This window comes from Ochotona curzoniae, unplaced genomic scaffold, assembly GCF_017591425.1.
Source record: "Ochotona curzoniae isolate NIBS_2020 unplaced genomic scaffold, NIBS_Ocur_1.0 scaffold_461, whole genome shotgun sequence".
Lineage (NCBI taxonomy): Eukaryota > Metazoa > Chordata > Mammalia > Lagomorpha > Ochotonidae > Ochotona > Ochotona curzoniae.
This window is the reverse complement of record NW_024467120.1, coordinates 839,360-863,966: the sequence shown is the minus strand read 5'-3', so window position 1 is coordinate 863,966 and position 24,607 is coordinate 839,360. Positions and strand designations below refer to the sequence as shown.

At 47.9% G+C, this 24,607-nt stretch overlaps 1 protein-coding gene and 1 pseudogene across 4 annotated transcripts in view; one reads left to right on the top strand and one right to left on the bottom strand.

Moving 5' to 3' along the window:
• GFOD1 (glucose-fructose oxidoreductase domain containing 1) overlaps positions 1 to 23,495 on the top strand; it is a 99,658-nt gene extending 76,163 nt beyond the window's left edge. For 2 of the 4 annotated variants that reach the window (XM_040967633.1, XM_040967635.1), the window contains exon 2: positions 18,836 to 23,495. In XM_040967633.1, coding sequence (XP_040823567.1) covers positions 18,836 to 19,755 — 920 coding nt within the window. In that variant the 3' untranslated portion in view covers positions 19,756 to 23,495. Of the gene's footprint in view, positions 1 to 1,538; positions 1,850 to 12,389; positions 12,401 to 18,835 lie in introns of those variants that run through there. The other 2 variants (XM_040967634.1, XM_040967636.1) reach the window with 2 other exon arrangements.
• LOC121147835 lies at positions 18,236 to 18,339 on the bottom strand (annotated as a pseudogene).
• Positions 23,496 to 24,607: the final 1,112 nt, after the last annotated feature.

The following is a 24,607-nucleotide window of genomic DNA, read 5'->3' as shown; positions in this document are numbered from 1 at the left end:
CACATGGGTGCAGGATCCCAAAGCTTTGGGCTGTCCTCAACTGCTATCCCAGGCCACAGGCAGGGAGCAGTATGGGAAGTGGAGCTGCCGGGATTAGAACCAGCACCCATATGGGATCCTGGCACGTTCAAGGCGAGGACTTTTACCATTGCGCTATCGTGCTGGGCCCCCCCATACAAGAGTCTGTAAGAAGTTTATGGAAAATGCTTGTTGTGGAAAAAATTTTATATATATATATATATATAATCATATATAATATATATGTTATATATTCAGCATCTTAGAGAACAAAACAAGCTTATCATTTTAAAAAGATTTATTTAGGTGCTTGACAGGCAGATAGTGACACTGAAAGCAGTCAGTATCTCCCACCTGCTGCTTCACTGGTTCATTCCCTGTTCAAAGACCAGGAGTGCCTGGCTATGCCAAAGCTAGGTCTGCAGAATTCCACCCGGGTCTTTTATGGGAGTAACAGGGACCTCAGTACTTGGGCCATCTTCTGGTGCTTTTCCAGATGCATTAGCAGGGATCTGGGTGGTAAGCCAAGCAGTTAGGACTGGAGCCAGTGCTCTGATATGGGCTTATCCCAATGCACCACAACGCTGGCCCCCCAATACTAACCCTTTAACTCCATTTTCCCATGAAATTTGTTTTTCAGTTTATCTATTTGAAAAACAGAGAGACACATAGAGATGAAAGAGAGGAAGAGGCCAAGGGAGGGATTTGGCAAGGGGGACATCTATTTGTTGTTTCACTCTCTAGTGCCTCGTGAGAATTGGAGCTGGGCCAGGCTGCAGCCAGGATCCAGGAACTCCATCCAGGTCTCCTGGGGTCACACTCACTGCAGAGCCTGCAGCATCTACATTCTCTATAAACCCAACTTTTCTAATTCTCCTCTAACGTCTGTGTTCAGGACAAAGAAAAGGAAATGCATTTTCTGGAAGCCAGGCACTGGGAGTGTTGTTGATACTTGGAAATTTCTTCCTTTAAAATGAGTGCAAAAATGTGTTTTGGGCTCTAAATGTGTTTGTAAACACAAGCACATTCTCTTATAAAGTATGGTTGGTGTAAAATCCTCTTCCCCCTTCTCCCAATTTCCCAAGTAAAGGGAAGCTGCAGGGTAAAACTGGGTGAGTTTGTCTCTCCCCAGACATCTGCATGACCATAGAGCCTTCTCTGAGACTGAGTTGGTACGTGGCTGCAGAAAGCTCAGGGAAAATGCAGATTAGCAAAAATGATGCATTGATTCCAAACATGTTTGCCCCACTGGCTTGACTTTTCCTCCCCTTTGCTCACAGGCATTTGGAAGGCCCCTTGGACTACTTTCCTGTTTTGCATGGGCAGCAGGCGGAGCAAGTGTATGCCCTGCAGATGGTTAACAGGGCCTGAGATATCCCCTGCAAGCCTGCTTCTGGGTTTTATGATTCAGTGCTGTGTCTCCACCCCTCAGGAAGAGGCAGAAGCTGCCCCAGAGGTGACACAAAGCCTGAAAGTGAAAGAGGAAGTGGCAAGCCTTGCAGTGAAGGTGAAGGTCCACTTCTCTAGAGGAGCAGCCAGGGGCCTGGAGCCCTGCCAGGGGCCAGCTTTGGGGGTTCCCCAGTAGGCCTGCTCCTCTGCTCCTTAAACGGCCCTCCTGAGTGCCCAGCAGTCTGCTTCCAGGTGGCTCTGTGAGATCTCTGGGTAGTGTCCAGTCAGTCATGCCTGCCTGTGATTGTCAGCCACTTCAGAATCTCTCCCCACTGTCCTCCTGGGAAGTCAAGACCCAAAATGTCCCCAGGTTTATGGGCTTTCTTGCTGTCCTGACAAACAGCATGAAACAAAACAGCTTTGTCCTGCCAACAGTTCTGGGGTAAGGATTCTGTATATTGGTGGTGCTGTGTTTCCTAATTGTGCTTCCCCCATCTCTGGATGCAGCCCTTGTTGTCTTGGCTCGCTGCCACCTCCCACATCCCACTATGCTGCTGTTATTACCCATCCTGGCCTCGTGCTTCCATCTGATGGAGAGCCTGTGATCACATCAGGCCCACCTGGATAATCCGGGATCATCTCCCCACCTCTCAAGCCTTAGCATAACCCCATCTGTAAAGTCTGTGTATAAGGGAACATTGACGGGTTGCACAGATCCTGATGTTGACATTCAGCTGCCTAGCCTAGGGGGACATGGAGTCTAGCCAGAGCTACTGCTGTTGCTGCTGCTGGTAGAGTTCTGTCACTCAGTGTGATACTCGCTGGGAGTATGTGGATTCTCTGACCAGAATTCAGATCCTGACCCAGTTGTTAGCACTCACTTGATGCAGATTCAATGAACCAACTATGTGTGTGCACGCAATAGAGGTAGAGATCTGATTAGGCAGAGAACATGGAAGGAAAAGCATCCAGCACTGTGGGTGCTCAATGAGTAGTACCTGGGACAAGCACTGTGGCACAGTGAGTTAAGCCACTGCTGCTGACACTGGCATCCCATATGCATGCTTGTTCAAGTCTTGGCTGCTCCACTTCTGATCCAACTCCCTGCTAACATACCTGGGGAGGATGACCCAAGTGCTTGGGCCCCTGCACCCATATGAGAGATCTGGAGGAAGCACGAGGTCCTGTCTTCAGTCTGCCACTGCCCTGGTCACTGCAGCCTTTTTGGGGAGTGAACTAGCAAATGGAAGATCTTGCTCTCTCCCCCCTCTCTAACTCTACCTTCTAAATATATCTTAAAAACAAAAGGGACAGTTATAATTGGAAAATTGTCTCTCGTTTAGCTTGCACATTGGGTGGCGTCTTCAAAATTCCTTATACAAAATAATGATACACAGACATGCTGTTCCCCAGGCTCCCATATGCCAAAACCTGTTGTGGAAAGGGAAGGTGACAGAGACATTTAAGGGCAACACTCCTGTGTTCCCCTGTGTGTGCCAGGTCTGGTTCCCCCTGAAACTGAATAGCTGCAATTGCATCTGGAATTGCTCAGATTACACTTGAGTAGAACCCCAGAAATTCTTGGAATTCTTACTTGTTGCCAGGAAATGACTCTGAAAGGATGGAGTGATACTCAGAAGTATCTCCAGCAGAAGCAGAGACCAGGAAGTTTACTGGGTGGCTGTGGGGCTTAACTGCAGCCAGGAGGGGCTAACGGCTGCATGCGAAGGCTGACTACTTTATCTGCATTATCTTTGTCTTGACATCAGGATGTCCATGTCTTGCTGAAGAGGAAGCAAGGACTGTGGGAGGAGAGCGCTTATCTGCATTCACATGGTCCACTGGAGCAGGTCTGGCATCTTACCATCACCTAAGCCGACCATTCTGTGACACCACAGTATTGAAATTTCTTGCTAATTCACGAATCTCTATTGTAATGTAAGAAAACAGAAAACCAGACTGCCCTATCAGAAGTGAAATAATGACATATGAGTTCCAGTTTCTGCTTCTAGGCGGAGGGTTAGGGGGAAGAGGGAGCAGAAGGAGAGAACAAGCTCTTATCTGCTGATTCACTTCCCAGATGTCAACACTGACTGGCACTGGGCCAGTGTCAGAATCAGGAGCTGTGGACTCCACCCAGGACACCCACATGGATGGGAGCTTGAGCTATCACCACTGTCTCCCAATGACTGCACTGGTGGGGATCTGAAATCAGGGGCTGGAGCCAGAACTGGGTTCTGCAGTGTGAGACACAGACCTCTTCATACCTGGGCTTCATGGATGTCTTATAGGCTGCTTCTCCCAGATCCAGTGCCTGTGGGAGAGGGCCCTGCAAAGGTTGCTGCTGTCAGTCTGTTGGGTACAGCAGTTCCTGGGCACCTCCAGCCAGATTTCCTTCCTGCGACTTGGACTTCCACTCCCCACCCACAGAACACTACAAGGGTTTATTCTTTCCTTTTGCAAAGCAAATTTTAATTCTGTTTGGTTTTGAGCTGGTAGGTCATGTTGCATCATCAGCAGGTTCAGAGTGGCAAGGGCCTTTCCACTGGCTTTCTCCTATCATGGTTCCCTGCCAGAAATGTGTTCCAGAAACACAGGCAAATATGAGTCAGCTGTCTTTCTTCCTAACAGATGAGAGAGCGTGTCATGTACGTTGGGCTGTGTCCACCCCTTGTAGGTTAGGTATGCATTTCAGGCATCTGGTGTTTTCTCCTTTATTCACATGAAATTAAATCATTTCTGTAAAACCACAAAAAAGATAATGTATGACTAATGAGAAGGCAAATAGCTTTGGACCTGACATTGTCAGTAAGATGGCTATCAAAATACCTACACATGATTTTTTTAAGAGTTTGCTAAAGGGCCTGGGCATGATGGTTCAATGGCTAAATCCTCACCTTGCAAGTTCTGGGATCCAATATTGGTGCCAGTTCCTGTCCTGGCTGCTCCATTTCCCATCCAGCTCCTGCTTGTGGCCTGGGAAAGCAGTAAAGGATGGCCCAAAGCCTTGGGACCCTGCACTGGTGTGGGAGACCTGGAATATGCTCCTAGCTCCTGGCTTCAGATCGGCTCAGCTCTGGCTATGAGGCCATTTGGGGAGTGAACCAGCAGGTGGAAGATATTTCTCTCTGTCTCTCCTTCTGTTCATAAATATGATCTGCCTTCCCAATAAAAATAACTCTTTAAAAAGGAAGTTGGCTGAAGAGAATGTGCTATTTTATGGAGTCCAAATTAGTTGAGTAACTTCTTATCTCCTTTTCCCCAAATAAGGACAGTTGTTTTCAAGTGACTTTATAGTTTTGAAAGACTCAAGCATTGGTTAACATTATTCAGAAGAAATATTTCAGCAGCAAATGTTTAGCACAACGGTTAAAATACCTGTTGGGATGCCACCATCCCATTTGAAAGGTTCTGAGTTCCAGCTCTGATTACAGTTCCAGCTTGCTGCTGGGGGCATCCCTGGGAGGCAGCAAGTTGAAGGCTCAAGTAGTTGGGTTCCTGCCACCCCGTTGGGGAGACCTGGCTGGAGGTCCTTGGTTTCCATCTTGGCCTGGTCCAGGCATTTCAGGAGTGAACCCATGGATGGGAGCCATCTGGCTGCCTTTCAAATGAATTTCAAAAACAAACAGCAAGCAGATTTTATTAAATTTGGTGTCAAAGACTCAAGAAAGGGAGGAGACTGATCAGAGGGACCCCCAGGCACAGAACCCTGCCTCAGGTACCCCTCTGCCCCCCGGACCAGCTCGAGGTGCCTTTCACCAAGATGGCAGGTTGGGGGCATGGCCACCTCATTCCCTGACTTCTGAGCTCCTACCCACCACCACATTTGTTCAGTCCCAACTGCCCCAATAAGGCCACAGCAAGAGTCAGTTCCTGGAGGGGAGCCAAGCACACTGACCAGAAGTAGCATCCCTTAAAGGAGCAGGAGCAGTGAGCCACGCCAGTCAGTGGTGGAGCTATGCTCTCTGCAGTGGTTTCTGGACTAATGGATTTCTGAATTTCAAATAGTGTTCCCACATGCCCAACAGTTCCTCCTACAAGTCACTGTTTATTAGCTGCCAACTCCATTGGTCACAATGTCTCACTTCTATATGCCAGACTCCTAAGTTCTCAAGTGGTTCTCAAGTTGACACCCATTTTGAAGATGGGGAAGTTGAGGTTTAGAGAGGCCAAGTTACTTGTCTGAACAGGTGGTGGAACTTTAAAAAAAAAAGTTTACTTATGTATTTGAAAGTCAGAATTATACAGAGAGAAAGGGAGTGACAGGTGAGATTTTCCATCCACTACTCTACCCCCAGATGGCTCCAATGGCTAGGGCTGGGCCAGGCTAAAGTAAAGAGCTTCTTCTAAGTCTTCCATGTGGGTGACTGGGGCCTAAGCATTTGGGTCATCTTCCACTGATTCTCCCTGACTGCTAATAGGGAGCTGGATTGGAAGTGGAGCAGCTGGGCTGTGAAGTGGCACCTGTTTGGGATGCCAGTGTACATTGTGCCAGCTTTACCTGCTACACAACCATGATGGTTGTGTACACTCTGAAGTAAGACTCAGCTGTTGATATGGCTCCCTGCCTGTGACAGTGTTCTTTACTGAAGCTGGCACCAGCAGGAAGTTCTAGTCAAAACTGTTGACATTTAAGCTCCTTTCACACTTTCTGCCTTCAAAGAAACAAAAGAATCTCAAAGTCCACCAACCTTTGTGAAATAACCCTTTATATCCTTGAAAACCATGATAATGAAGTAAGCCTTTGATCCTTCTCTGGATTTCTTTCTTCCTTTCTTTGCTGGGCTAACTTCAAATGACAAAGATGTATTGAGTGGTCATTGTGCTAGGTCATTGGAGGACTTGAAAACACAGAGCAGGTTTGTGGGCTTAGGTTAAAACCTCTGCGTAGGACACCTGCATTCTGTTTCACGGTGCTTGTGATGGAGTCCCACCTTTACCTCCACTTCTGAACATGTTTCCTGCTCATGTGCCTGGAAGGGAGCAGATAAAGGATAAGATAGAGTTGAGTCCCTGCCACCCATGTGGGAGAAGTGGATGGAGCTGCTGGATCCTGGCTTCAGTCTGGCCCATCCCTGGTTGTTGTGGGCAGTGGGAAGTGAATCAGGGAATGGACACTTGCTCTTGTTTTTCTGCTGATGCCCTTTCTAATTAATTAGCTAACTCATTAAGATTTTTAAGAAACTCATAGACAGTATCCTAATTGGGTTTATCCACCCGATTAGTCTTAGCTGGCATTCATATAGCACTTCTAGGAACTCAACATGGTCTCATTCAATGGCCCCACCAACTATTATGACTGTTATTTTATATAAACAAAAAATGAATTGGAGCCCAGGTCTAGGGGAGCTTGCTTGCTGTCACAGAATTCACAAGTGGCTTGGAGTGTCTACTGTATACAAGAATATATAACTAAGCATTCCCAGTGTTCTGTGATAAAGGCACAGTAGGCCATAGAGGGCTCAGGCAGCGAGTGAAAGAGAAGCAGGGAGCTCTATGGGTTAGGGTCCTTGGGAGGAAGTCTAAGAGGAGGTAGGACCTAAGCTGGACCTGCATGGTGGTGCTAGTACAACACAACAGGGAGTGGATATGTGAGGAGGGTGGGAATGTGCCTGGGGAGGATGACCTGTTTGAAGCTGACTGAGGAAAAGAAATGGGGGATCTTCTTGGGGGAGGTAAATCACAGGTAACTTGGTCAAGTCCAAATGTCATTCCATTGGACCTGTACTAGAGAAGGTAGGGGGTGTTACACCCTACTTGGAAGGCAGAAACAGTGTCTTCCATCCACTGGTTCATTCTTCAAACACCTGCAACAGCCAAGGCTGGGTCAGTCTGAAGCCAGGAGCCAGGAACTCCCTCCATGTCTCCAGTATGGGATGTCAACAACAAAAACTGACTTAACCTACTGTTCCCTGATGCTCTCCCCCTTACATCTCCTTTTCATTCTTCCCTCCCTGTCACTAGTAGACATTAACCCCCACATAGGCAATCCTTGATTCCTTGATTCTTGAACCTGATGAATTGGTTCAACTTGTTGTACTGAGAAAGAAATAGGATTCAGAGCTTCCTACCCTCTCCTAGCAGATGTGGGAGCTTCTCATTGACCCCCACCATCCTGGCATCCTTATGCAAACCAGTGAATGTTTAGGGCATGTTCCCACCATCATCATTTGCTAGTTTTTGACATGACTGTTCCGTGAACTGCTTCATGTCATTTCCAGTGACCCCTGCAGATTGCTGATAGCATCTCCAGGTTACCAGGTTCAGAACTCAGGGAGGCAGTGTCGAGGTGGAATCTCTTCTGCCTATCCCATTGTAAGTTACACACGCACACACACATGCACATGAGAGACTGGCACATGCCTGGGCTCAGTCAAAGCTGGCCTCCCAGCACTTGACACCCATCACTGCTGCTTGGTTGCTAGGTAACCAGATTATCTCTGGTCAGCAGTTAGAGAAGGCAGGCCTGCCACTCCTATTGGAACATACCAGCTGTAAGCTATCAAGCGTTTGGAACTTGAACTCTGCCGACTGCAGTTGATTCTGATCATCACCTGGTTGGTTGGGGTACTGGGCTGCTTTTCTTTCTTGGACAGGGTTTGACTATCCAGGGTATTTTTTATCCTTGCCACCCACCAAGGGTCTGCATACCTGGGATGCCCAATGTATGGCAAGCATAACTTTGAAGTGTTTTCCCATCAACACCCTGCTTCGTAGCAGTGAAGCCTGTGGCAAGCCATTTGCCACCCAGTATCTTTAGCCAAGACAGCTGACTCCACTGTGGCTGGCTTCCCCAGCCATGTGCCTTGCTGGAGAGCTCCTTATAGTTTCTGGCTGGTGCACTGCCACAGTGTGGAGCAGAGATTGACCTTTGCAGGGGACAACTGCCCCATGCTCCATGGGGTTGACCTTTCTTGCTCTCTAGCTCTTCTGTCTCCATGCACGTCACCTTTGCACTCTCGGTGGCCATCCCAAGTCATTTCTCAATACAGTGTCCGAGGAATCCCCAGTGCTAACCCATCTGGTAGCTTGTGTCCTTCCTCTGGTAGCCATGCTGTAGATGAAAGAGGAGTTCTTTGAGCTTTTGGGATTGTAGCAATGAAGTTGTCAGCCTGGACCTGTCACACATACCTCATCTTGAGTTCCTGTAATCTCAAAACCCCAGTCTCCCCATTCTGTAGAAATAAGGACAATGGTTCTGGTATGGTTCTTACTCTTGTGAAAATTTATTTGTTTGAAAGTCAGAGTTAGGGAGAAAGAGTGTGTTTTTTTTTTTATTTGTCCACCTGCTCATATACTCTCCAGATGGCCACATCAGCAGGGTCTGGACCATGAGCCAGGAGCTTCATTTGGGTCTCTCAAGCAGTTGGTAGGGGTCCAAGTCCTTGGGCCATCTTCTGCTACTTTTCCTAACTGGGAGCTTGATCAGAAGTCAAGCAGCCAGGACACAAAGCAGCATCTATACAGGATGCTGGCAGAATGGGCAGTGGCTTTACCCAATATGGCACAGCACCAGTCCCTGGTGTGGTTCTTAAATGGACCGATGGAAAGTCCCTGACTGGATATACAGCAGATATGCAGCCACATTAATTCCTCTTTCATTTCTTGTGTTCTCTCTGGTCCCCAGAGATGAGGCACTGGCCCTGTACCTGCTCCTACTACAGAGTCCAGAATTGAGGACACAATCTCCTTGGCAACAAGGAGACAAATAATATGCTTAAAAAACCTTAGAGGACTTCACTGATTCTTTTCAATGCAGTAAGAAGTAGTGAAAGAGCCTACTTACAAAGGGAGGGCTAAGGAGGTATAGATATTTGCCTGAGCTCCTGTATGTCAGGAACACTTGGGATTCCTCCTCTTTTGTCAGGCTTTCTGGATCTCCTGGTCACGTCCTGGAAATGAGCAAATTGGGCTGGGCTACCTGTGTTAGGCAGACTCCAAAGATGGCACCCTCTCCCAATTTTCCTTCTGGGCCTGGGTCTTTGCTAGGTAGGTGAGTGTCTGGATGAGGGTAGCCTGATTACAGGGGCTCTTAAGTCCTCTCTGTCCCCAGTCACTGTCACCCTGGCCCCCTGTACCCAACCAACACCTGCATGCCCGCATGGACACTCATAGCTGTTAAGATTGTAAGTGCCACCCTGGTGCAGTGAAGCTCTGCTCTTGGCCTTCCTACCTGGGAACAAGGTATATAGCCTGGATTGTGTCTGGTTTCTATATCCCTACCTGCTGCTTCTAAACCTCCACCCCTACTTTTTCCCTGTGTTGGGAGGAGCTGATTTAGTGACCTGCCAGAATGACATCTTCTCAACTTGAGCCTTGTAGGAGCTGCAATGATGGACATTACTTAATTGGATTTACCAAAAAGTGTTTCACAAGGACAGTCCCTATTGCAGATGTGAGGGGCTCAGTCATTAGATAGTACTAATACCAATGGACTTGCTTGAGAATATCCAAGAGCTCAGAGGGGTCCCTGTGCAAAAGGAAAGCTCAAGAGGGACCTGGAGACATGGGGCTCAGTGGGACAGGGGTAGGCCGCATGGGAGGCCTGGATGCTGAAAGCATTGAACAGCTAACCTAGTTCAGTATCTCATTCTATCACTGCCAGCAAGACTGTGTTTCTTGCATTGCTTATGACCCACTTTCTAAGCCCACTGATGACCAGGGGGAGTTGGCAAGGGAGGAAGAATATGGGTTACCCTGACCTGTTTTCTGTTCACATTTGAAATCAGGACAGAAACTTAATCAAGCAGCTTGGAGATGTCAGATGCTTGCACTGGATTCTGGTGCAGGGCCTTCTTTGGACTGTGTGCTGCAGACACCAGTACACACAGGCACCTGTAGCCAGTGAGAATGGGAGCCTGCATTAGGGTGTCATTCTTGGGGCACACAGGTGCAAGGCAGTAAGAGAGTTACATCTCAGATGGGTACAGGGTTCATAGTAGCTGCCTCGTGGGATTGTATGGACCAAGACATAGGAATGGATTCAAGATTCTCAGCCTCCTCTGATCCAAGATAACTGTTCCACTATGGCTATTGCTGTTGTCTTAAGTGTGTGGCTATTAGGGATCACACCTGTCTTTTCCATTGGAAATTGGTGTTTATGTAAGAAATAGGCAAGAATCGTGGATTTCAGCTCAATCACGGGGCCCTCCTCCCATGTGGTATGAGGGATGGGAGGCAGGCTGGAGGACAGACTAGGAGTAGCCTCCCTGTGGCCCCTACCACTTCTTATTCTGTGTGAAGCTGGAATGAGTGTGAGTGTTGGGCAAGGGCAGGGAGCTGAGGAAGGAGACAGAGCTGGATTGAACTGCAGTTCAAGGAGAGGGTAGACCCCCCCCCTCAGCGTCCCTGGTCTTTGGGGAACAGGGATGGAATGTTAAGTGACTCTGGCTGGTACTATGCTTAGTTCTGGTCAAACCATACTTGTCTTGGACCTGTTTTATTTTTCAGGCTATACTCCAGTTCTGCTTGATCTTTTTTGAAACAGATTCTGTTTTAAACTAACACACACACACACACACACACACACACACACACACACACACACAGATGCAAAGTTACAGAGACAGAAGGAAAGATAGAGGGGAGGTCTTTCACCTGCTGGCTCACTCCCCAAATGGCTACAACAGCTGGAACTGTGCCAATTCAGAGCCAGGAGCTTCCTCCAGATCTCCCACATGAGAGCAGGTTCCCAAAGATTTGAGCCATCTTGTGCTGCTTTCCCAGGGAGCTGGATTGAAAGTGAAGCCCTGGGACATGAAGAGGTGTCCAAATGGAATGCTGGTCCCCCAGACAGAGACTTAACCTACTATGTCACAGTGCTGGGCCCAGAAATAGATTGCTCTGGAACCCTTTGAGAAAACTGCTGAACAAGATGCATACGTACAACAGTGAATATTTGGTACATGGGGTAAGGAGCTGCTTGTATTACCTGTATTCCATATTGGAGTGCCTTGGTTGGCTTGCCGCCAATCTGTGCCTTGGAAGGCAGCAGGTAGTGGCTCAAGTAATTGGGTCACTGCCATGTACAGCAGAGACCCAGATTGGGTTTAAGGCTTTTGGACTCCATCTCGCCCAGCCCTGGCTATTGCCAGCATTTGGAGAGTAAACTGGTTGAGGAGGGACCTCTGTGTCTGTCTTGCCAAGTAAAGTTTTGAAAGATAATGTTTATGAAGAGTCCATGGTTTGCAGCTTCTCAGATCCCCAGAAGAAGGTTTTTGCTGTTGTTGTTGTTGTTGTTGTTGTTGTTAGATTTGCTTATTTTATTGGAAAGTCAGATTTACAGAGAGAAGGAAAGGCACAGAGAAAGATCTTCTACCTGCTGGTTCACTCTCAAGTGGCTGCCAGTGGCTGGAGCTGAGCTGATCTGAAGCCCGGAGCCAGGAGCCTCTTCTGGGTCTCCCACGCAGGTGCAGGGTCCCAAGGCTTTGAGCTGTCCCCAGCTGTTTTTTTCAGGGCACAAGTAGGAAGCTTGATGGGAAGTGCAGCAGCTAGGACACAAGCAGGCACCCAGTTTGGATCCTGACACATGCAAGGCAAGGACTTTAGTCACTAAGCTAGCATGCCGGTCTCCCAGATGAAGTTTTAAATTGTTTTCTAAATGTTGGATGGGCCAACTCCTGCACAGACTTCAGAACCTTGCTTTGCAGAGCTTTCTGCCAGCTCCCGATCAGCCGGGTAGCCCCTCCTCCCAGCTCTCCTCGTCCCTGGCTGCTTGGTCTGCATGCTGCTGTCACCCATTTCCTGGGTGGCCTCCCCTGCTAAACCGTGATGAGCTCGCCTTGGTCTTCCGTACTTGGATTGTGTCCCTGAGCTTTGCACACAAGTGCTGATGGAACAGAATGTGTGTGAAAAGGAGCCTCTGGCTTTGAAAGGCAGAGAGCATTATCTGATGACACTGCAGGGACTGTGCCAGGTGGCAGAACGAGTATCTGTTCTGATGTCCTGAAGACATGGGGCTGTCGACACAGTGGGGCAAGGAGTGGGAGGAAAAGTAGCTCCAGCCCCAGATCCCAACTAGGATTAGATAAGGTAATAAATGATGGAGTTGTGCAGGCTTTCTCGGGCCGAGGAAGCCAATGGGGAGGGCTCTGTCCTTGGCATGACATCCATCTTCCGGGGTACCCAGGGACCAGTTTCTTGATCAAGGGCAGCTGAAGACACCTGCTCTGTGAGACAGCAGAAGCTTCTTTCATTCCTAAGAAGCGGTCTGTGGAAAAGTCACTGCCTAGGCTCCTGGAAGATGCCTCTTGGCTCAAATAGAGGGGCACCCCTCTCCCCTAACCCTCCCACCCCTGCAGAAGCCCTGGTCTCTCCTGGTGATAACACGATAGCTGTGTGACTGGGCTCTAGGCCCCTGCTTGGCGATCCTGTGCCAGAAGGTGGATCTGCAACCTGAAAGGGTCTTAAGGTGTCTTGGCTGGGGATGCCTGCCCCCCATGGCACTGACAGGGCTGTTCTGGCTCCGTGGCACACATGATAGGCTTTGGGAGGGGAGGCGCCTGAGTTTTATTTCTCCAGGGGACTTTTCATGGAGGCAGTAAACCGTTATCATCTGGAAGCCTCAGTTGGAGAGCAAGTGTCCTGCCTCAGAGTTCTTTCTGTATCCTTCTTCCTCCTCCGCAACCAGCACAATTGGGAAGGTGTTGGTCCCATTTGAATGTGGACCTGTGGTTCCTGCTTCATTTGATAACAAGGGGTCATAGTTTTTTTTTTAAAAGGTGTATTTATTTTTATTGAAAAGTCAGATATACGGAAAGGAGGAGAGACAGAGAGGAAGATCTTCTTCTGATTCACTCCCCAAGTGACCACAATGGCTGGTGCAGAACTGATCTAAAGCCAGGAGCCTGGAGTCTCTTCCAGGTCTCCCGCACGGGTGCAGGGTCCCAAGGCTTTGGGCTGTCCTCCACTGCTTTCCCAGGCTACAGGCAGGGAGCTGGAAGGGAAGCGGGGCTGCCGGGATTAGAACCCATGCCCATATGGGATCCTGACACATGCAAGACTAGGACTTTAGCCTCTACACCACCATGCTGGACGCAGGGTCATAGTTTTAAAGTTACTTCGAGCCCTGAGGTCCCCAGAACACCCAGCTTAAGTTCTTGCCCTGTGCACAGGGATCAGTGCCCACTTGGGTGGCAACAGAGACTTCAGAAAGCTTCATCAGCCTTGATGTGTTCTCTGCTGCCCAACATGTCAACAAAAATGGCAACATTGCAAGACATCCATTTCTGGAGTCAGGGACAGATCCACCAGTGTGGAGTGGCAGGACAATGGCTCAGAATCCCTGGATAGAAGCAATAGGTGGTTGCAGTGTTCTGGGTGTGCCCAGAGAAGCTCTGGAGTTTCCTCGCCCCAGCAAGCAGCAGAGGTCCTCACTGAATCTCTCTCACACTTTTTCTTTCTTTTCTTTTCTTTTCTTTTCTTTTCTTTTCTTTTCTTTTCTTTTCTTTTCTTTTCTTTTCTTTTCTTTTCCTTTCCCTTTCCCTTTCCCTTTCCCTTTCCCTTTCCCTTTCCCTTTCCCTTTCCCTTTCCCTTTCCCTTTCCCTTTCCCTTTCCCTTTCCCTTTCCCTTTCCCTTTCCCTTTCCCTTTCCCTTTCCCTTTCCCTTTCCCTTTCCCTTTCCCTTTCCCTTTCCCTTTCCCTTTCCCTTTCCCTTCCTTTCCTTTCCTTTCCTTTTCTTTTCTTTTCTTTTCTTTTCTTTTCTTTTCTTTTCTTTTCTTTTCTTTTCTTCCTTAAGATTTTTTTTTTAAATTTTGATTGGAAAGTCAGATTTACAGAGACAATGAGAGACAGATCTTCTGTCTACTGGTTCACTTCCCAAGTGGCAGCCATTGCTGGAACTGAACCAATCTGAAGCCGGGAGCCTGGAGACACTTCTGGGTCTCCCATGCAGGTGTAGAGCCCCAAGGCATTGGGCTGTCATTGACTGCTTTCCCAGGGCACCAACGCGGAGCTGGATGGGAAGTGGGGCAGCCAAAGATATGAACCAGTACCCATGGGTTCCCGACGCATGCAGGGCAAGGACTTTAGCCACTAGGCTACTGTGCCGGGCCCCCCTCTCACACTCATTCTTCCCCTGTGCTTCTCATGGGCTCACTCTGGAGTGGACTAGAGCCTGAACGTTTTCCATCTCTTGTTTACTTCCAATTTCAATACTGCCATTTGGATCTTTAGCCACAGAGGACACGAGTCTGATCCAGAACCATTTGTTTGGCTTGGCACTCTAATGGGTACATGGCTGCAGGTGTCAGAGGCGTGTGCTTGTCTCTGCTGGCAACTGTGTACATCCATGAGTGAGAAAGTTCATTTTTTCTCCCCCGTGACAGTACACAGTGAGCCCAGGTGGTAGCTTCTAGTTAAGGCAAGGCGAGTTCCTCTGGGGTCCCCCACTGGGAATTAGACCTGGTTTTCCCCCAGGGCTCATAACAGCAGCTCTCTGCCTCTTCCAGGACCCCTCATTTTCTTTCTCCCTGGTGGAACCTAGCAACCTTCCTGCCTTAGAAATGTCACAGCATGTGCTTTGGGGGGGAGGGTAACACTGTCCTGACTGAATTCTGTCCAGTGCTAGAGATAGAGATAGGGGTTTTGAAACAGAATCCATTGCAATGTTTGCTCTGGTGGTGGCAAGAAAGGCAGCATGCTGGGACAGAAGAGTCTTGAAGACCCCTGGTATCTGTTAGGGAGCCAGCTCCAGAACCCAGGCTGAACATGATAGGTGATACACAGAACAGTTGTCTGCTTCCTCCAGGAACAATCCAAGTGGCTACTCGGTGCAGGAATCCTGCACAGCCAGAACCATGGCTGGCTGGATGGTCTATACAGCAAGGAGAAGGCAGAACTTTGCCTTACTAACTTGTGAAGGGTCTGCTGGTGCTTCCTGACAGGGTCCTTTGAATTGGGAGCATTGACTTAAGCTTAGTACCATGTCCCAAGAGCTTTAAGAAGGACACTGGAGATGCCTGTAGCTCAAATTGTAAAGAAACTTGGGGGTTAAGTGGGGTGTATGTATGTGTGAATTGCATGTGCTGAAGGGAGGCCACTGCTGCCACCCAGATCCTAAAGGGATCCTAAGCCACTGGATGCACAATGCGCTGGGCCGGTGGCGGGCTCCCCAGGACACAGGAGATGGGGATCCTCTTCTCCCCTATCTCCTGGACCATGGCAGCTCTTTTAACCACCAGCGTGAATGCTGCGTTTAAAGAAGCATGTTCCTAACTTTTTTTTTTAATCCAAGGATTTTGATTTTTTTTTTCCCCTTTGCAAAAATCTAAACAGAAAATACAGAGAAAGTATATCGAGGAGAATTGAAAAATTGATTTTATTCCTTAGTCACTGTAAACATATTGAGAGATTCCCTTCCAGGCTTTTTTTGTTTGTTTCTTTTCTCTCTTTCTTTTTTTTAATAGAGAGCTGAGGTCATAGCATATTTATGAATAGAGCCCTTCTCATGGAATATGACATGAGTGTCATCCTACTTGCCGTTGGCCCCATCTTCATAAGTATTTTCTCTGATTGCACAGTGTTCTACTATAGGGCTGGTGGGCATTTCACTTGTCCATTCTTGTATTGTTGGGCATTTGCACTGTTCACTTTGCTTTAATAAATAATGCATGGTTGAGCTCTTTGGACAAGAAGCTGCACCTGTGTTTTAGGTGACTTGTTTGAGATAGATTCCTGGAAGTCACAGATGATTTTGGAGTGTGTCATATATGCTCTGGTCCCATCTCTGTAGCATGGATATTGCAAAGATTGCCTAGAAAGAATTGGGGTTAGGAGAAACTTTCTGCTACTTGTTGGGAGGGGGCATATCTGTCGCTGTACTCCTGTGTCTTACCCTCTCACTCTGTCTCTGTGTGTTGTTTGTGTTCTTGTTGTGTATCTCTCCTTTCTCTCTAGCTCGTCTTGCTCTCTGTCCTTGCACTGTGTGCTTGTCGCTGTGTCTTTCTCTGCATCTGTCTCTCACTGTATTATCTGTTTGTCTCGGTATCTTTTTATTTGGCGTTCTTGCTCTGCCTGGCTCTCTTGCTCTGTTTCTGTCTGTATCTTTCTTTAGCTCGCTCTCTCTGTCTCCATATCCATCTGTCTCTTGCTCTCCTTCTCTATTATCTTCACCTCTCCTTTACCCCTGTCTCACTCTCTGTATCTCCCTTTCTAGAGAAAGATATAGACAGAGCTACAGATTTTAGATACTATATGTATAATAAATCCAGACTTATGGATTATATATGTAGAGAGAGATGGAGAGGTAAAGAGGCAGATATTATTGCATAAAAAATACAGAGATTGAGAGATCAAGAATTAGATATCAAGAGATTATAATCTATATCTATAATGGAAAAAATAGACAAGTGCCAGTAATATGACCACTAGAATACACTAAGGAGATGGAGTCAGTCATCTTGATCATGCAGACCTTGAGGTAAGGTGTCACAGAGAGTAGCCTAAAGCCATCAGGGGTCAAGCAGATACTGGCAGTACCTGTCACCTGTACCTGCAGTGAAACACCAGTCTATTTACATAAAAACCTTTTACCTGTCCTGTTGCCATTCAGATCATTGCTACTAGAGCATTACTTGGTGCAGGTACATGTCTGTCCTGGCAATGCAAACCTGTGACGCCTCACCCCCTATCAGAACCTCCATTATCACCTGGTTGCTGGAGTTCAGAGAGCTGCTCATAGCTCATGCATGGTCATGCTGTCCCAATAAAAGAAGAGGCAGCAAGGGGATGTGGGTTTTGTTGTAGCCACTGGCACCTTGTGCTCAGGGCCAGCACTAGAAGTGCACATGAAAATAGATGGCCATGGTTTGTCTCTTTTCTGTCACTTTTGCTAGTGCCACCTCTTTCAATGCGAGAATGAGATTGCCATGTATTAGGCCGCGGTCCTGTCCAGGCACCTTCCCTGGACAGGCAGCTTCCACCACACCAGCTTAGCTCAGCTTCTTGCAGGGGTTAATGGATTTTGTTGATTGGGTACAGCAGGGATATGTAGCCTTTGAGGCATCTCTCATCTGTGACTGGAGTACCCAGGTCTGAGCTAGAGGGTCTGTGTGAGTGCATGGATGGTGCATGCCTGGATTCAATGGCTCCCTGTGTCTTCTCTAGTATCCAACATCTGTGGCTTGCTGGAAAATCTGTAATTATTACCTCTGAGTTCCAGGGGTCCTCTGTCAAGGTAGAGCTATTTCCCTTCTCTCCTGCTTCTCCAGCTTCTGCAGCATAAGTCCCCTTGTTCCCTGCCACCCTCCTTTCCTTTGATCCCATTCACTCCAGGCTCCAAGCTGTTTTGCCTCATGAGGGACTGTATACTATCTACTCTTTACGGTGTTAGACTAATGTTTATGTTATCTGAGCTCTGTGGGCCAAGAGCAGCAAATCCCACGCTGGGGGCAGGGGGAGTTGGGGAAGAACCAGGTGCTGCCCACCCTCTCAGAGGCAGGCAAGTTTGAGGAAAACATCAAACAAATACATCCTTGTTCTGCCAGCCCTAATCCAGAATGCAAAATAAACACGAGATAACACTCAAAAATACATTCCTGGGAGGTGGAGAGGAGAGGGTGCGGAATAAAACAGCCAACAGCTTAGAGCTTCGGAGCTATCATAAAGACATTCTTCTCTGTTGTAAGTCACATTCCCCTTGGCTAGTATTTAAACTATGTATTGTATTGTGGTTCTGTCCAGATATGGACAGCATATTTGGTACAATATATATGTATATATGCTAGTATGAAATAATGTATGTACATATGCTATACATATCATATTTATCTCATATATTAATACATTTTAAATAAAATTGTTTGCCTATGAAATAAAACATAATTGCACACATTGTGTAAATTACATATAAAATATTAACAAATATTAATAGATGAAATATTAAACTAATAACAGATACTACACTTTATCTTAGCTAAAAAGCCCTAGAAGTGATGCAAGTTGAAATATTTTCTAAGGAAAACATGTTTGCAACTAAGATACCATAGGTGTCAATAGTTATCAAATGAAGCCTTTTATATATTTTTAAATATTGGCAAATATTTTAAAAACACACTTGTAAAGTTTGAGATCACTTCAAAATTATCAATGGAAAGCAGAATTAAAAGTTTAGTTTGGTTACACCCCACTCTTCCCTCCTCAATCCTGAAACCCATGCATCCCGGGAGGGTCTTCCAAAATGTACGTGGGGGAGGAGGGTACAAAACAAAACTTCATCTTCTTGCCAATTTTTTAAAGTCCCCACGTGTGGGTTACTTAGATGTGAGAGTCTAAGTTCCTCAATATGGATAGAAATATTAAGCAGTTAACACTGAAATGCCTAAAATGTGGGCTTTGCTTATAGCGACATGAGGTGATTGATCCCTGTGAAGCAGCAGGCACCGGGGTGTCGGCCTCACTCACCCTCTCTCTCCTCCCCCTTCTCCCCGCAGGCATCGGCAAGAACGTCATCTGTGACCGCACAGCCACACCATTGGACGCCTTCCGCATGATGTCGGCTGCCCACTACTACCCTAAACTCATGAGCATAATGGGCAACGTGCTGCGCTTCCTGCCGGCCTTTGTGCGCATGAAGCAGCTGTTGGAGGAGGGCTACGTGGGCGAGCTGCTGGTGTGCGAGGTGCAGGTGCACAGTGGCAGCCTGCTGGGCACCAAGTACAACTGGAGTTGCGACGATCTGATGGGCGGTGGCGGCCTGCATTCGGTGGGCACCTACATCATCGACCTGCTTACCTTCCTCACAGGCCAGAAGGCGGTCAAGGTGCATGGGCTACTGCGGACCTTTGTCAAGCAGACGGACCATATCAAGGGCATCCGTCAGATCACTAGCGATGACTTCTGCACCTTCCAGATGGTGCTGGAGGGTGGCGTTTGCTGCACTGTCACCCTCAACTTCAACGTGCCGGGTGAGTTCAAGCAGCACGTGACAGTGGTAGGCTCGGCTGGGCGCCTGCTGGCCATGGGCACTGACCTATATGGACAGCGCAATAGTGCCCCCGCCCAGGAGCTTTTGCTACAGGATGCCACGCCGGTGAGCAACTCACTGCTGCCCGAGAAGGCCTTCAGTGACATCCCGTCACCCTACCTGCGAGGCACCATCAAGATGATGCAGGCTGTGCGCCAGGCCTTCCAGGATCAGGCTGACAGGCGCACGTGGGATGGCCGGCCGCTCACCATGGCCGCCACCTTCGACGACTGCCTCTATGCTCTGTGTGTGGTGGACACCATCAAGCGGTCGAGCCAGACCGGGGAGTGGCAGAACATTGCCGTCATGACTGAGGAGCCTGATCTGAGCCCTGCCTACCTGATCAGCGAGGCCATGCGCCGCAGCCGGATGTCCCTTTATTGCTGATGCTGGCTGGGGAGGGGATTGGGACTTCCTGCGTGGGGTGCCCAGAGAAGAGGGTGATGACAGGAGTGCGTGGGGAAGGCAAGCTGAGGCTATTGGCTTGGGAGTACAGCAGGGTAGGAGGTGTGCACACCCTACAGGTAGGTTAGCTGCTTCTGCTGCCCTTTACTGTGAGAAGCAAGGAGGGCATGCTTCCCTCCCTACCTCATCCACCCACACACAGTGGGACAAATTCTGTAAGGTCAAGGCACTAGATCAAATGGCACTCAGTGGGAGCTGGGTCAGCCACCACTCCCTTGTGCAAGCCTGCCCATCTGGGAAGAGGTGGAGGAGGGGGCAAGCTACCTCTATAGCTGTCTTTAAGTCTGAGAAGGGAAAAGCGCCAAGCAGCAAAGCGTACAGCTCTCGTGATAGATTGGGCCTCCTCTAAGGAAGCCCTGCTTCAGTGACCTGCCACCTCTCCTCTGGAATGGGTCTGGGAGTATGAGCAAGGTTCAGAAGCTCAAAGGTGACAGCAAGCATGGGCCGTGTGACAACAGGTGGGACAGAGACTAAGCTAGCCTCTGAGCTTGTTAGCAGTGGGCACCTGCAAGGAACCCCCTTAACTACCCAATACACAGGGTGGGTGGAACTGGGTGCAGAGGGATTTGCTGTGGAAGCTTGGAGGCGACTCTGGGCCACAGCAAGGAGGCTACCAGGCTGGGAACAATCCCATGCCTCAGTGTTACAGAGTGAACAGAAAGACCAAAAGCAGGATGGTGTAGCCCTCAGTACTGGTGGTGTTCACTAACTAACCCATCTTTTCTTAACTACGCTGGAGGGTTCTGATGAGACATACCCATCAATGTGGATTTAAAAGGGAAACCTTCTGTTACACTCGACAGAATCTTCTTTCATGGAGAGAGAGACAGACAAATATATTTTTTCTTGGGTTGGCCTTTGCTTTCAGGGTTCTGGAGCCTGCACTTTTGTGAATAGGTATTAAAACTGAAGGATAACCATGAGTGTGACTTTTCAGTGTGTGCAAAGCAAGGGTACATTTAGGGTTAGAAGGCAGATGGTAGACAACAATTCTGTTTGGTTTTCCTGTCTCACTTGTCTTTTCACCCTCTATTTACAGAGCTTTCATTATGGATGGGGAAGTAGAAGGCCAGGGCAGTCAAAGGCAGATGGCAAAACGCACACATACACACACTTGGGTCTTGTGGTCCAGTATCCCTAAAAGCATTCTCTAAAAAAATTGGGACTTAAACACATGAATAAGGTCCATTTTGAGAAAGAAGAGTGAGCCTTTTGTTATCCAGTGCAGCGTAACTCCTGTGTCTGCCTGCATGGTTTTCAGTCAGGCAGCTGCAAATCAGACTTATCTTCATATAGAACTAGAGGGAATCTGAGATATCTGGAGTCCCCTGTCCCCCAGCCTCACAGTAGGTGACATCTGAGAACAAAACGTCCCACGAATCATATCCTCCTCCCTTTGGCTACCCAGAGGTGTGTCTGACACATACCTCGACTGCTGGATACGTGTGTCTAGCAGAGAGGTGTAAGTGTCCTCTTCCAGGCTTCCTTGGAGAAACCACTTCTCGCTCTATGTCCTGCCTGTCTGCCTGTCACATGGGAGGGCCCGAGAGCTGAAACTCTTTGGCCTGTTCTTGTCCCTCACTTGGTGGCAGACATCACGTTCAGTGTCCCAGCATTGCCACTGCTGCTTCCACACAGGAGGCTCAATGGGGTGGAAGGTTCCTAGCACTGGACAGGAAGTCCTGTCCTGTGCCCTTGTGGTTCTTTTTCTATTCTCTGCAGAAGTGGTTTCTGTGAAAAGTGAGTGGAAAGAATGGTTGTTTTTTTACTAGCTAGCCTTCATGACTGTAATTAAGGTCAAGGAGGCTTATTTTTCTGAGTCAATTAAAACACAAATGAGGATATTTTTCTGTACTTTTAGCCACACCACTTTGGAGGATTTTCTCTCCCATGCAAATGCCTCTCAGTGCAGTGATAAATATGCAGCGTGTAAAACAAATATTCTCATGTGGGACTAGGGTAGACAGGAAGGGGATAGATTTCTTTGAGAAGCATGAGACATTTTAATATGTGTATTAAACTCTTACCTGCTGACATGCATGTGGTAAGTAGATGTAGGAATATAAGGACAGGCCTAGGCAGTTAATTTGTTCAATATTAAAAAGAAATCATAGTCAACAGATGCACAGTATTTCTCTAGTGCTTCTTTTGCCTTTGTTTTCCAACATTTTTCGGCGTGAAAGTGGAATTGATTGCAAACAGGAAGCTGAAATCATGAGCTGTCAGCACCACACAGCAGAGGGATTTTGTTGAGGCCAGCACCCCTGGTTGTGCCTTCGGGGGCTGTGATGCCATCAAGTTGAATCACAGAAATTTTAATGTATTCAAAGGCCTGATGTAACTGAGGCAGCATTTTAGTTCTTCATGAGTTTCCTCCCTTATTCCCATCATGTGTGCATGCCCTTGGTTACCCGTAGCAGCTGGCCTAAATTCCAAGTTCTCAGTGACAGCGTTGGTTAAAGTCCACTTGGGAATGCTTTGCACTTATCCAGGCAGTTCAGAGTTTGTGACCACTGTGAGACTGGCCATCTCCAAAGCTCATTTACTCTGTATACAGTATTTAAAGTCTGTTCCTTCTGCCTATGAACCAACTCCGCAATATCAGGTATTGTTATTCTCCTTTAACACAGGAGAAAAATAACTTGCACAGAAGTTATTCACCAGAAGCTGGGACTGGGGGATTGGTCACTTGAACCCTGACTCCTCCAAATCACACTTGCCTCCCAAGAGGAAAGACTCAATGCGTGCTTCTCATCAGATGCTGGTGCAGAGGGAGGGAGTCTACCCTAACGCCCTCATGGAACCATAGGGTATGGATGAGCAGAGACTGCAGTGCCACACAGCTGACTGACACTCTCCCGCAGAACATGGTTCCCATTCCTGTCTGCTGCAAGTTTCCTTATGGGACTTCCAAGAGAAGCAGTCAATTTTCCTTCCCCTTCCACAATGAAATTACCACTTGGCTTCCTTAAAATGGATTTAACATGCAGGTGATGACGCATACCTCAGGGCTGGGGATTTCAGAAACATTGCTGGGCGACTGCTGTAGGTGGTCTCTGGAACATGGTGCTAGGGCCACCTGGATGTGACATAGGAACGTGCCTGTTCTCGGGGAAGGGGATTCTATTCTGACAGTTCCTGGAGGGGAAATAAATCCAGTTGCATGGCAATGTGCCTCAAAGTCCAGTCTTCATGCTTTCCTTTCAGTTTTATTACCACCCCCGCCAGGGAACCTGTTGGTGTATCACCAGGATTGGTTCTCATAGGGGGATCCTGGATGACAAGCCGAGTTCTCTAACTCCACGTGGTACCTTGCTTCATACAGCAACTTCAGCATACTTGGGTGGGGCAAGAAGGCTCTGCCAAGGAGAATGGCTTGTCCCTAGGCTGTCAGTAGAGAAGCTGGAATTGGAACTCATACCTGCGGGATACTATTCCTCTGAGCTGTTGCAAACCAGTCATTTTGAGAAGATAAATGTATTACAAAACCAGTTATGCCTTGACGATATTCAGGAAAGTAGCTATTTAAAATGCTGTGTTGTTATGAGGTGAATGTTGGCCTCAAATTTATATTTTATTTGGCAAGGATTCCAGTGGGGTGCAAACATTCGGATTTTATCTATGGAATTTCCTGAGGCCTGTTATACTTCTATTGCCTCTTTCCCACTAAACTCTACCCCTATACACAAAATTAGGCTCCAACTACTTTACAACTCCAGTTACTCCCACCATCTACTTATTATTTTTTAAAGATTTATTTTTATTGGAATGTGAGATATGCAGAGAGGAGGGGAGATGGGAAGATTGTCTGTCCACTGATTCACTCCCCAGGCGGCCACAACCGCTGGAGCTGAGCCAATCTGAAATCAGGAACCCGGAGCCTCTTCCAGGTCTCCCACATGGGTACAATGGGCCGTGCTCTACTGCTTTCTCAAGCCACAAGCAGGGAGATGGATGGGAAGCAGGGCTGCCGGAAGTAAAACCAGCGTCCATATAGGATCCCAGTGTGAGCAAGGCAAGGACTTTAGTTGCTAAGGTACTGTGTTGGGCCTCCCCACCGTCTACTTTCTTTGTCCGTTCTAGCCCTGAAGTTAATAGGACAGAGGCCATGACATCGGGGAACTTATTGACAAAAACAAAACAAACAGCAACCTCAGAACCTTGCATTTCACTTCCCATTTTGGAAGCAGGAGGAGGGTGATAGAGCCATGAGTATATGTGCAGTGTGATTCTAGTGTTGTGCATATGCCCATCAGTGTCATCCCAGGCACAGGAGCCAACAGGTGGGGGACCAGGAGGTTTGGGACAGCCAGACTGACTAGGGATTTTCCAAGGAGGTAAGACCTCCAGTGCATCTCCAGAAGGTGATTGGTTTTATGGTCCCACTGGAATCCAGAGGAGAAACAGTACTGTGGGTGAGTGATCATATCTGTTAGGAGTGGGAGGCAGAGGCCCACTAGCTTTCTCTTGGTATATCATGGTCTCTACTTGCTGGCACCCTCGAGAAGCCTCTGAGGAGCCTCCTTCAGGCTTGTAGAAGCTTGGATACTACACTACTGACCACTCTTGAATGGGGTGCACTCCTTTCTGTTTGCATCAGCTGGAAGTAGAGTGATAAGAAATACTACACACAATGGCCTGATGTTTAGCATGGCAACCAAAGGTTGCCTGGCCAGAGACTAGCAGCTAGTCTGTGGAGGCTCAATAACTGGTCTCCTTTCCCCATCCATGTTTCAGCAGCCACCACAGGGACTAAGTTAGTGCATGAGCCACT